The sequence below is a fragment of the Polypterus senegalus genome, chromosome 14, assembly GCF_016835505.1.
Source record: "Polypterus senegalus isolate Bchr_013 chromosome 14, ASM1683550v1, whole genome shotgun sequence".
NCBI lineage: Eukaryota > Metazoa > Chordata > Cladistia > Polypteriformes > Polypteridae > Polypterus > Polypterus senegalus.
This window is the reverse complement of record NC_053167.1, coordinates 7977970-7991112: the sequence shown is the minus strand read 5'-3', so window position 1 is coordinate 7991112 and position 13143 is coordinate 7977970. Positions and strand designations below refer to the sequence as shown.

Below are 13143 nucleotides of genomic sequence, written 5' to 3'. Positions count from 1 at the left end.
GGATATTTGCATGACTCTTGTTGCAAGCCTCCATTTACTTTTACATTGTACAGGATACATTATTTAAGTATTGCAATCCTGAAATTATAGAAACTCATTGATTCTGAAAAAAAAACTACTGTAGTTGAAAGAAATGTCTGGCCTATTGACTCAGTCAGGTTTTTTTTAATATATTTTTTATTTTACTTATTCATTTTTCTACACCAGAACTGACGTTTAAAGTTCCTTTTCCTACAAATAAATGTTGTGGTAAATTAAAGATCAACAAGAATTATTTCAACAATTTTTCAAAGTCGGCAGTTTATGTTTAACACAGAGAAATATATCTATAACACTGAGGCTTTATTTTTTAGCTGCTTGAAATGAAAGTGGTTCAAAATAAAAATATGAACAGTTTTAATGTTTTTTCTAAAATTCTCAGCTGTTTATGAGCAGTGGAATAAATAATCAAACCACTGATGAGAAGTCTTACATGTGCCCTTGGCAATACTCCCTCTGACTCTTGCGCTTAGATGACAGTAATACCGGGTTTACTTCTGTGAGCACCAATGTTCATTTTGTTCTTTATAAAATTACACAATGAAGCATAAATATGTCATCAATGAGAGTGATGTGATCAGAATATGCAGAAAGTTACGTGAGCCCCTGGAGCTAAATATTTTTATTTGTTGATATTCTGTGGATATGGCTATATATTATTAACAATGTTTGAAATCACTTGTAGCATTAAACAAAGTGCATCCTCACCATTTAATGCATTCACTTGAGTTTGGCTTTTCATCTTGTTCAGTGACTTGCTTTGCTTGATGTACTTGTATATTTTTCTTATACTTGTCATTCTTTTGACCACAGTTTTGATTTATCTCCTTGTATGTGTATAACCCTCAAACCAAAATGTATTAATATCCTTCAATTTAATTCACATGTGCTGTATATGTCTAGGAGATCATTTAATGTGAAGAGCCTACCTGACAGCATTTAATGTGGAGGGCCTAATAGACAAGATTGTTGTCATCATCAATGCCATCACCATCACTTGTTTTACAGTAATTTTCAGGGTTTATCTCTATTATCTGGTTCCATCCTAAATCAGTTTTCCTCTCGTGACCGCTGTCCTGAACATTCTTTGGCATGAAAAACATTACTTTCATATTATTTAAGATCGCTTTCAACCATGTTTTCCTTGGCTGTTCCTCTGGGCCTCATCCTCTCCACAATCATCTCTGTGTAACTCCAACCATGCTCTGTATCATCAAACACAACACATCATCTTAGTTGGTTTCTTCTCAGCACAACACCTATCTCCTCTAAACTTTTAACTTGGCTTACATTTCACTTTGACTACATACTCACTTAATCATTCTCATCTCTCTTCTTTGTAGCTTTGCTTCATATTCTGCCTAATTCAGCTATGTGTTACACACTATACAGCATACTACTCCTCACGCAGCTTTCACAGATTGTACCCTTCAATGTCAGGGAGGCTCATTTAGAAGTTCAAATGATGTACAGTTCCTGAAATTTCTTCCATGCATCCCTCGCCCTGGCTATCACTGCTGCACCTGTACTTCTGTTGACATTCAACATGCCACCTACTGTAACCAATAGAACTTCTCTACTTTTTCCAAAAGAACACCATTGCTGATACCTAGATTTGCATTTACTATATCCACATTTTGCATTCCTCTCACCCATTTTCTAGTAAAGATTTTCACCTTCTAACTATGCTCATACCACTGCATCTATTATACACCCATCTCTGACATCTACCAAAGTTTATTTCCAACTCTACTAAAAAAAAAAGTTACTTCACTGCAATATTGTACTTAGGCAACATCGCTCACGAGTGTGCTCTGGTGACAGTTAGTGAGGAAGAAATTAATCACACACACACGTAGCATGTGATCAAGTGGCAAGAACCAAACAAAATGCATAGGTATGTCGAGAAGTAAATTCAATCTGCCCAGTTTAGGGTCCTGTGATCATCGCAACACCAGTGAGTGTAAGGCAGGAAACAAGCACAGTGGACTTTATGCTGGTCTTTTGCAGTGCCCAATCGCAAAACCAGTCAGAAAGTGTGCTATGTGCAGTCCACTAGCAGAAAGCTGGACATAATGAATAAGCTGAAAGTGTGTGATCAAGTGGCATAGCAGCCAGCGTTCATACCTCGGGGGGTCGCTTTGGGGCGGAAAAAGGTTATGGATGTAATTTTCCGTATATAGTCACGTATAAGTCGGGTCTTGAAATCTGAAAAATCGATCATAAAATCAGACCCCGACTGATACGCCCATTCAAAAATGCGACACTTAATTTTTTGTTTTTTTACATCTTCTTGCTTCCTCCAATCTCAGACACAACAAATTTTGTTGCAGCAGTGCAGTTACCAATTTCTTCTGCCACTTTAACGACTTTTAATTTAAAACCAGCTTCATATTTTCTTCTGATCGAATGCTCCATCGTAGAAAATGGATGCTCTTGCGATAAAGGTGTATGATGGTGTGAGATACAAAAAATACAAATCAATGCAAACGTCATTTCGGAATAGTTTGGGTATTACCGTGTGGTCATGGTGGCACAATACATAGAAAAGAAAGGCAGTGTGCTCCATGGTTACTCTCTCAGGTGGGCATTAGCATATTGTGATCTCTTGGACCAATAGCGTAAGTTTTCTGCATTTGACTTATATAACCGACATTATAAAATACCAGAAATTATATGGGAAAATCAAGCCCCAACTTATCTGCAGGAGAACTTAAACGCGAGTATATACGGTACTTCACGGCACATGAAGGACTAAACATATCTCTCTATTATAAAAGGAAATCCTAGGACGAGACTTTCTCGGAGACTTTCAACTCCTGCGAGAGATAATTTAAGGTCCCGTGTGTGCCAAGAGATTTTGCCAAGTCCCCCCCTCCTCTCAAACATTTACAACCATGCCCACGGCCCAATCACTTCTCATTCGTATGAATGATATCATCAGACACAGTTCCTGCGCTCTTGGCTCCAAGCAGGGTTGTAAATAAAAGCCAAACAGAACGTCGCAATGAGGTTTCTGCTAGTGGCGCGGTACAAATGCAGAGCAGGTTAGAGATTAAAAAAGTACTAAAATTTGAAAGTCTCAAAAAACTGATAGTAAAGATCGCTTTAGCGCTAACAAACCGAAATTATTACCTGGTGAAATAACAGAACAGCAAAAAGAGATTGAATATATGGACATAGGTGATATGACAGAAGTACATAGATATTGTTTGGCTTTAAAAGTCGGAGACTTATAGATCGTCTAATTCGTGTTGCCATCAGGGTAAAGTATTCATTATTTCTTCCCAATGAAGAGGCCAATCCGTGAGAATTAAAAGATTTGCTGTTTCGTGAAAGTGAAATCCACATACGTGAGCAGCAGAGATGTGATGTGGCTGGCGCATAGCGCAGGCTGGAGGATTGGCAAGCGAAGCGAGCAGGGGGCAGAGCCCCCTAGTTTAATAAAAGGAAAAAAATATTCATGTTTGGTAGTGTTTCTGGTCAGTTTTGTGAATGTTCATATATGGACTTCTTAAATACTATCCAATGAAATATGCAGATTTTCAGCAAAAAAAGAAAAAGTAACGCTATTTGTAACAGATTACATTTAGTAATACATAACTACCTAACATTTTAAATTGTTTGTATATAATGAGTAATGTAACTAAGTTACTTTTAAAAGTAATCTTACCCTATACTGTTGATAATTGATGATTTTAATATAAAGCAACTAATAGTATCTGGAATGCACAATTTTTGATCATACATTACATGATGCTTGTGATCAAGCCTAGCTTGAATTGGAGCAAAACTGAGAGGTGTGCCACCTCAGAGAGTGGTAGACCAGCTCAGATGCCATCAGACCACTTTTTATTAGTTCACTCCTTAAACATGAAATGGTAGGCCAAGTCATGTGCAGTGGGTCCACAAGTACAAATGGCTCTTTACTCATGGTAATGCCAAAGATCATCATGTTGTGCTGGAATCAAGTGTAGCAGTACTCCATTAAAGAAATGTTCTTGAGTATGCTGGAGGGTTAATGAGAATTAATAGAACACAAGCAGATCATTTATGTTCACATAAAAGGAGGTGGGCCACCAAGAATTGGAAACCCAGCTTAGATACAGTAGAATGATGCCAGCGCTGAACGAAAAACCAGTTAAAAGCAGAACATCTGAAGTGTGACCTGTTGCACACGTCGTTGACAATCCACCCATGTGGATATTAAAAAATGCAAAAGCAGATTTGTTATTTGAAATTTCATAAAGCTCATTTTAAATTAAAAACCCTGAAACCAATGAGCGTGGAAACCTAATACAGAGCCACCTATTTGTACTAAAATCATATTGGAGGTTATTGCTTTTCAGTTCTTCACAGGCCTTCTTCAGATCTGAACACATTGATGTGTTGCGTTTAATTTAATTTGCTTCCCCGGGGTTATACCAATTGTATCGCAGCCACTTACAATTCATTTTGCTGGCATTTTTAAAGCCATTAATTTCGCTCATTTTTATTTGCTTCCACACGCAAGAAAAATAAAAAGATAATGCGACGCAGCAGTATTTATTTAGGAGAGCAGTTTTTATGCATTTCTGGGTAATTCATTCCACTTTAATAGCTGGAGGACACAATGTGACATCAGTGGCAGGGCCTGCTGCCTCCCTTTTTGTCTTTTTATGAAAGACTCGGCTGCAGTTGAGTGAGGTCAGTCAGGCAAGGGATTATCAGACAAATTCAAGTCTGAGCTGTGGGGAGTCTTCAGATGGACTGACCAGCCATGGGGTCCACAAACAATGAAATTAGCCACAGGGGTCTCTATCAACCTTACATACTGGGGCAGAATAGCGTATGTTGTAAACTGCCTGAATTTTATTATCACTGTGTATGTCATGGATTTCAATGAGATAGCTTACTTGCTCAGTTCAAACAGGGTTGGTTAAGCTGATCAATTTGGTGGACTTTGATGGGAAGGATATGGACATCGCTTTCAAGTTATTTGACTGAAGCTATGTTCCCCTGCCTTATTCTACCCAATGAACATGAGCTGGACATGCCAGGGAACTCCAATGGGTTGGACAAACTTTATAAGCATAACGGAATTGACACCAGCTGTCATCCGACTCCCTGGGGCAATTGACGTCAACTGTCATCTCATTCCCCCTCTGAGAATCTGTAAGGCAAGTCATAATTAAAGCAAAGCCAAAGCCTGAAATGCCCTCGCCAGCCAATCTCAAGACATTTAAACCATACATGACCCATTCCCATTAACTAGTATGGTGAATCTCAAATCTGTGTGACCCAAATTCTGACAACATTAGAAACTCTGCTCTAACTATACTCTAAGTTAAAAATTATGAATGGATTTAGTATAGAAATTCAGCAACAGGAACACAAGGAAAGGGATGGAAACAAGTTAAGGGAAGATTTTGCACAAATGTTATAAAGTTTTTCTTCACGCAAACAACCACAGACACATGGAATAAATTGCTAAGTAGTGTAGTGGAGGGTAGAACTTTATGGACCTTCAAATCTTGACGTGATGGTATTTTGGAGAATCTGGGTGAAAAAGTTGTTGGGCTGAATGGCCTGTTCTTGTCATAATTTATTTTATGTTCTAATGTTATTGCAATCTGACTTGAGTTTGCCATCCAAGTCAATGCTGTGAATTGTGAAACATATGTTGGCCAGTTCTCTAAACCAATAAATATGAGTTGTACATGCCAGTGGCACAAGATGAACAGGATTTAACCATCTGGACAATCAAGTAGACAATGAAGAGCTTAATTTAACTATTTCAGTGAACCAAATGCAGTAGGGCTAACCAGGCTAGGACCTTTGAGGCTGTCCAGATGTTGTCCATCTCTATTGACTCATTAAAGTGGAGCTGAGTAAACTTGGACAGTTGTTAACCTAACTGGCTGAAGATGGGCTGACTAGTGAAGGACCGGCCATTTTTGTGAACATAGTGCACTGTGTATGGAGGAGTACGAGTTAGATTGACGTCAAGGTGACTCTGCCTTCAAGTGCTTCATCCAAAAAACACAAGGGATGAAGGTACATTTCAAAGGAAAGAGGAAAATAATAGATATAATAGACAAATAAATAAATAAAACAACAAATAAAAAGCAAGAATGCAAAGTGGTACATAATGGTAACATCACAGTCTAATGGACTGAAGTTGAGCACACAGATGAGGTCTGATGGACCTGAATTGGCCTCTTGTTGAACCCAATGGACATCAAACTGGTCATGCCAGTGGACCATGTGAGGCAGGACTTGGCAACTTCACTACAGAAAATAATCTAAGGCTGGCCACCCCAGTTGACTTTCTAAACTGGAGTTGTTTAGCTGCATGAATCCAATGTACCATGATTTCATAGTTTCTTGAAGTACTCCCAGTCAAGCTGGGAAAAGGCCTGTAGCCACAGAGAATAAGAGGCGCACACAGAGCTCTAATGAATGTTTAGTACTGCTGTTTTTGTGACTTTAAAGACCAACAGGGCCAACAGTCCCAGTCTTCTGTTGCACTCTGATGACTTAGTGTTGACAATGACATTTGTAAATGTTTGCTTTAGCGGGTAAAACATAGCCAAGTAAATGCCATTGGGGTTATGAGAGGTGGCTGGCGGCCCAGTGCCATGCAGGCCGTGCTCTTCAGAAACTAATCAAGTTCAGATGAACTTATTACACTGTCATCTGTCTTTTGTCTGGGCTCTGTCATTTTTTCTTTCTTTCTTTTCTTAAAGACATGTGATCGAAAACTGAGACGTGTCTCTTTGTGTCACATTGTTACAATAATTAAATCTGCTTGCTCCATTGAGGGAGTCAGATCTGGCAATTTGCTGTCACATTCATAATTAAAATTATGATTACAGTATTTTCTATCTGTTTTGAAATCAGGACTGAGATGGTGAGCTGTTATGTTTTTCGGGCAGGTTTCAGAATTGAACGCTATCTTTAATAGTGATTTCTTGCCGCTCTGCTCTGCGTTTAATTACTTCTCCTGAACGCTGTAATGACAGATGATAAAAGATGAACAAATTTGCTCTAAATTGGGCATACATTCAGAGAGGTTAAATTAAACGCTGTGGCGGAGATGTATGCGTGCTTGCGTCAAACTTGTAGCCTGATGGGGAAATGGGCCAGCTCACTTTTATTTGTCTCTTACGGTGGGCTGTGATACACTTTATGGTCTTCAAATGTCGATTTGCTGTAGGTCTCCTCTCTCCTTCTTCAATAACCATCACGGATCTCAAATCAAGACCTTTAGTTTCTTCCAATCAACCAAAATCAAACGTTAACCCTTTTTGAATCATTGGGCACCACAAGAAATGAATCCCTGGACAGGCTGCCAGTCCATTTTAGGGCACTCACCAACACAGGGCCAATTCAGAGTCTCCAGTTAAACTCACAAGCTTGTCTTTGGTATGGAGGGGGGGGAAGAAAAACAAAATAGTTTAAGAAAAACCCACACCAAGCATACTCTTCATGAAAGCTACGTGGCAAAGAGCTGAAAGCAAGTTTCTGGAGAAGGTCGGAGGATCAAACACTTTACCATCTACCATTATGGTTTTGAACAATTTTGGTGTCTTGCTGTGCAGGGATGTGACAGGGCTGATGACTGGTCGACAATGTCAATTTCTCATTGCCATTTCACCACCTCTGAAGATGTTCGCTGCTGTCCTGCAGACATGGCTACTATATGCATCCAGGTGTTGTGCTGTTGTTCAACTCAATATCACTCTTCTCAGTCTCTGCTCATGCTTGCACGATCAGCCCTCGAGTTACCGTTTTCTTGTTGGAACCACTTATGAATGGTGAATCGTGAACAAGCAGCCATCCTACCATCGAGGAAAGCTCAATTCCCTTTGAATGTCATCATAATTTTCTGAATGACAAAATATTTCTGCACATATTTATGCATTCAGCATTTTTAATGTGAACTCTTATCAATAAGAAAATAAATCATTTTCTGTTGATATTTAACTGAAGAACAAAAACTCCAAAGTTAGTGTTCGCATGAGTATTTAAACCTCTGTGCTTTGGAAGCTCCAGGTTAACACAAATGACAAATTAAGTGACACAAAGGTGACAGTCATTTGACATTTCTAATTAAATATAAGTAAGTACTACTCACTTAAAGAGTGTCCTTTATATCTCTCTGGATATAAAAAGCCCCTATTGTGAGGGCCATCATATTTGTTGGACAATGATTGCAAAAATGAAGACAAAGGAGCATTGTGCTAATGTGAGAAACAAAGTTATTGAAATGCACAAGGCAGGAGATGGCTACAAAAACAAATATTAATGAGTTTGAATGTCCCATTAAACACTGCTGGATCCATTATCAGAAAGTGGAAGGTTCATCACAGCAACCAGACTCTTACTGGAACAGGCCATCCCTCTGAACTGAACATCATAGGAAGACGTCGACTGGCGAGAGAGGAATGGACTAAGAATCCAACGTCACTCTCAGAAGTTTGCAATGCTCATTGGCTGAAAGTGGAATAAAGGTGTGGGGGTCCACAATTTGAGGAGCTCTCCATAAAACAGGCCTCTACGGAAGCATAACAAGAAAGAAGCCATTCCTTAAGATGGTCCACATAAAAACATGCATTCCATTTTAGCAAAGCATGAGATTGACCCAGTTAAGACGTGGCAGGAGGTTTAATGGTCAGACCAGTAACAGTGCGCTGCACAATAACGTACAGTGAATACAGTTGACTTGTGCATTTATAGTTTTCATTCTCTTTCTCTGTACATTTAGAATTCGTTTGCTCAGAGGTTGATGTTCTTGCTGCTTCCTGAGCAGCTCTTCTTTTCTCCACCCTAGCGGCCCACTTCTTTTCTTCTTTCGTCGACATCTTTTCACATTAAAACTGATTAAGTCAGTGTTTGTGTTGTAATTACTTAGTACGTTTTCTTTAATTTTTCACTCAAGCTGGCACTTAATTGTTCAATATGCTTCAAGAATGATTTAAGATATGAAGAGGTAGGGGAAGTGATGGCAAAGATGGTAGGGATGAGAACGGCGCCTGTACACATGCGCCCCACGGCCACCCTGCTGGCCACTGCTGAGTGTTAATTCTACAATAAAATAAAATAAAAATTGAAAGAGGAATTACCTTGGAGGTCAATCATCACCCAAAAAGCAGATAGTAGACGTCACGTAGTATATGTGTACCAAATTTTAGGTTTGTGAACTACAGGTGATTTAAAATCCTGGACAGACAAACGGACAGCCGCAGTAGCATATTATATATAAAGATGAGACCAAAACAGAACTTTTTGGCCAGATTTCAAAGAAAAACTAACACTGCCTAAACCTTAAAAAAACATCACACCTATGGTGAAATATGGTAGTGGCAGCATCAGGCCATGGAGATGTTTTTCATGTGCTGAGACTGGGAATCTTGTCAGAGCTGAAGAGATTATGGATGGCCACAAATACCACACAATATTACAGAAGAACTTGTCCTAGTCTGCTATGAACCTACGACTCTGGAGGAAATTCATCTTTAAGCATGTCAGTGACCCTAAGGAAAAGATGAAAGCAACACTGGAATGACTCAGAAACAGAAAGGTGAATATTTTGGAATTAACAAGTCAAAGCTCTGATCTTAACCCTATTGGAAATCTGTGATGTTATTTGAAAACTGCTGTCCAGAATCGCTATCCCACCAGCCTAGAGCATCTCTATAAATTCTGCCAAGAAGAATCATTGCTGAACAATGAGCAAAACTGGTACATACTTACCCTAAAAGAATGAAGGCTGTTATTGCAGCAAAAGGGATCTCAACAAAGTAGGAATGTGTAGGGCTTGAAAACTTACGCAAACACTAACTCTGTTTTTTTCTTCAATTAGATACCTACAGAAAAAGGTTTATTTGGACCTTGGAAATGTATTATTACAGTATAAGAAAAATACATTAAAATTAAAAATACTGAGTGGATAAATATGTATAAAAATTTTTGTCATGCAGAAAATTAGGATGACTTACTGTAGATATGGAGATGAATAAAGCAGATTTAGGAATAACATACAAATGACTCCAGTCTCCAGCTCATTTTTTCACAACCTCAAATCCTATCATCAAGGACTAGAAAAGTTTCAAAATGACTGTTTTGTGCTGACCTAACTAATGTCTTTTATTCCTACTGCCTACTGACTCTTATGCACTAGTAATTAAATTTTATGACTTTATGGCCAAGACCTTTCCTGTCTCTTCCAAGAGTTTCCTTGGATATTCACTAAATTGTTATGATAATGCATCGTTATCTTCCATTTCTTTGACTAGCATCATATTTGTTCTATAAACCTGCTTTTGTATGTCCATTCACCCATTATTGAACCTGCTTAATCTACCTAATCATCTTCAGAGTCACAGATGCCAAAGCCCTTCTTGTCAACACTGCATGCCAGCTTATTGTAAAAGTACTCTCACAAAACTGAATTTTACTCATACAAAGTAATTAAGAATTAATCGCATATCTTTATGGTAATGGAAGTGAGAAAGGCTAAGGGATGGTAAGTTAAATACTACACAGACATTAGAAGGTCTAGGGTTTGACCCCAGAAGTCTGGAGCTATAATGCAGTAGTATCACCCCTTGTGACGTGTGCCAGCATTACACAATAAAGATAAAATTGGCGCATAATGCCCTCGGTAGTCTCACATTTGAAGATGATACTTTCATCTGTTTGCTTCTTTGGGTTATGTTTTCAAATGTCTCTCAGCTGACTTGCAATCACAGAGCTTTCTCGAATCTTTGAAAATTCAGCCTGAATTGGAAAATGATTTTATAGAAATGGATGGAAACATTTTGGTTAGGCCAAGTCAACCATATGCTCCTCAAATTTTCTTTCTCACATTTTTATCTGTGTATCTAGTTACCAAAATAGATGGAGCCAGTGACATGGGGCATCCTGGGATATTGTTTGAACTCTGTCTTAATTCTCTTTCTTTTATTCTTTTGGCAGTTCCTGGAGCAGTGCCTCTCGATTCTATTCAAGGGGGACCTTTTGAGGAGAAGATATATTTGCAGTGGAAGGAGCCCAATGAGACCAATGGGATCATCACTCTTTATGAGGTATATCCATGTAGTTGAGAAACATTACAAAAGAGCATCTGTTATTAAGTGTGTGCCCAGTATGCATCACAATATCACAAGATACTCACTGAGAAAATGTACCATTACCCAGAATCCACCACAAACTTACACTGGCCACCAAAATACGCTTTAAAGTCATATTAGACTGTACAGATAAATGAGATTGACTAGGTCAGGGCTACTGGCCACTAATCACTTTTCCTCTCTGTTGGACTGCGTAGCGCTTTTGCTCCTGGGTGCCATTTGTTGCAGAGGGATTCCTGATCTCATCCTGTTCTTCCATTACTATATATCAGGAGTCTCCAACTCCAGTCCTGGAGAGCTACTGTGACAGCAGGTTTTCATTCTTAATTAGTGACCAAATTATGCTGCTGATTAAGTCTTTGCCTTAATTTTAATTGATGCACAACTTAAGACTCAGGCCTCTTAATTATTTCTTTTTCTTTAATTACCAACCAAACAATATTAAGACCCAAAATGTACCAACACATAAACAACAACCTGCGTCCATCAGACTTCTTCTTTCAGCTGCTCCCATTATGGGTTCCCGCAGCGGATCATCTTCTTCCATATCTTTCTGTCCTCTGCATCTTGCTCTGTCACACCCATCACCTGCATGTCTTTTCTCACCTCATCCATAAACCTTCTCTTAGGCCTTCCATTCTTCCTCTTACCTGGCAACTCTATCCTTAGCATCCTTCTCCCAATATACCCAGCATCTCTCCTCTGCACATGTCCAAACCAACGCAATCTCACCTCTTTGACTTTGTCGCCAAACCTTCCAACTTGAGCTAACCCTCTAATGTCCTCAATTCTAATTCTGTCCATCTTCGTCACACCCAGTGCAAATCTTAGCATCTTTAACTCTGCCACCTCCAGCTCTGTCTCCAGTTTTTAGGTCAGTGCAACTGTCTCCAACCCATATAACATAGCTGGTCTCATTACCATCCTGTAGACGTTCCCTTTCACTCTTGCTGATATCAGTCTGTCACAAATCACTCCTGACACTCTTCTCCAGCCATTTCACCCTGCCTGCAAACTCTTCTTCACCCCTCTTCCACAATAACTGTTACTCTATAGTGTTTATCCCAAGTATTTAAACTCATCCATCTTTGCCAACTCTACTCCCTCATCCTCACCATTCCACTGACCTCCCTCTCATTTACACACATGTATTCTGTCTTGTTCCTATTGACCTTCATTCCTCTCCTCTCTAGAGCATATCTCCACCTCTCCAGGTTGTCCTCAACCTGCTCCCTACTATCGCTACAAATCACAATGTCATCAGCAAACATCATAGCCCACGGGGACTCCTGTCTAATCAACCTGTCCATCACCACTGCACCAATCCCACCTGCACCTCGAATGCATCTGCGTCCATCACACAATAACTGAAAATAAAGAAAGGTGAAGGCATCGGTAATATTGATCTGCTCAAGTCCACAAAACATTTTGACAGCGCTCTTAAAAAAAAGAATGAGCACCATGGAGTTAAATAACGGGATTAATTAACAACGAGAGATGGCTTCAAGTTAATAAACTGAATGAAGTGAAGCTGGTTGGAATTTGAGGCCCCAACTTAGCTGGTCGGAGTTTGAGGCCCCAACTTAGTTGCTCATCTGTTGGCTCATTTCACATCAAATTTATGTTTAGGTGCCGTTTAAGGAAAAAAGAATCAATTCAGCAGTCAGAGTCTCAAGAAAAGTCAATTAAAATAAAGGGAAATAGTTAATCAGCAGCAAAAACTTGTCACTAATTAAGAAAAAAGTTAGAACGTAAACTTGCAGCCACAATAGCTCTCCAGGACTGGAGTTGGAGACCCCTGCTCTTTATAATCCACACTTTAATTTGACTGCAGTTCTCATTCAGCACTGGAAAATGAATCTGTTCTCGCAGATTCGTGTAAAACAATGATTCTGTCGTGTCTAAGCATTCGGACTCTGATTTATGGATCCGGCGGAAAATTGTGCAGAAAAGAGTAATAATCCATTAAAGTCCTCTGAAGGTGACC

At 39.2% G+C, this 13143-nt stretch overlaps 1 protein-coding gene across 11 annotated transcripts in view; it reads left to right on the top strand.

The window, feature by feature from the left end:
- ptprt (protein tyrosine phosphatase receptor type T) overlaps positions 1–13143 on the top strand; it is a 612567-nt gene that overhangs the window by 321393 nt on the left and 278031 nt on the right. For all 11 annotated transcript variants that reach the window (XM_039734414.1, XM_039734417.1, XM_039734416.1 and 8 more), the window contains exon 9: positions 11002–11111. In XM_039734414.1, the coding sequence (XP_039590348.1) occupies positions 11002–11111 (110 nt within the window). The remainder of the gene's footprint in view (positions 1–11001; positions 11112–13143) is intronic.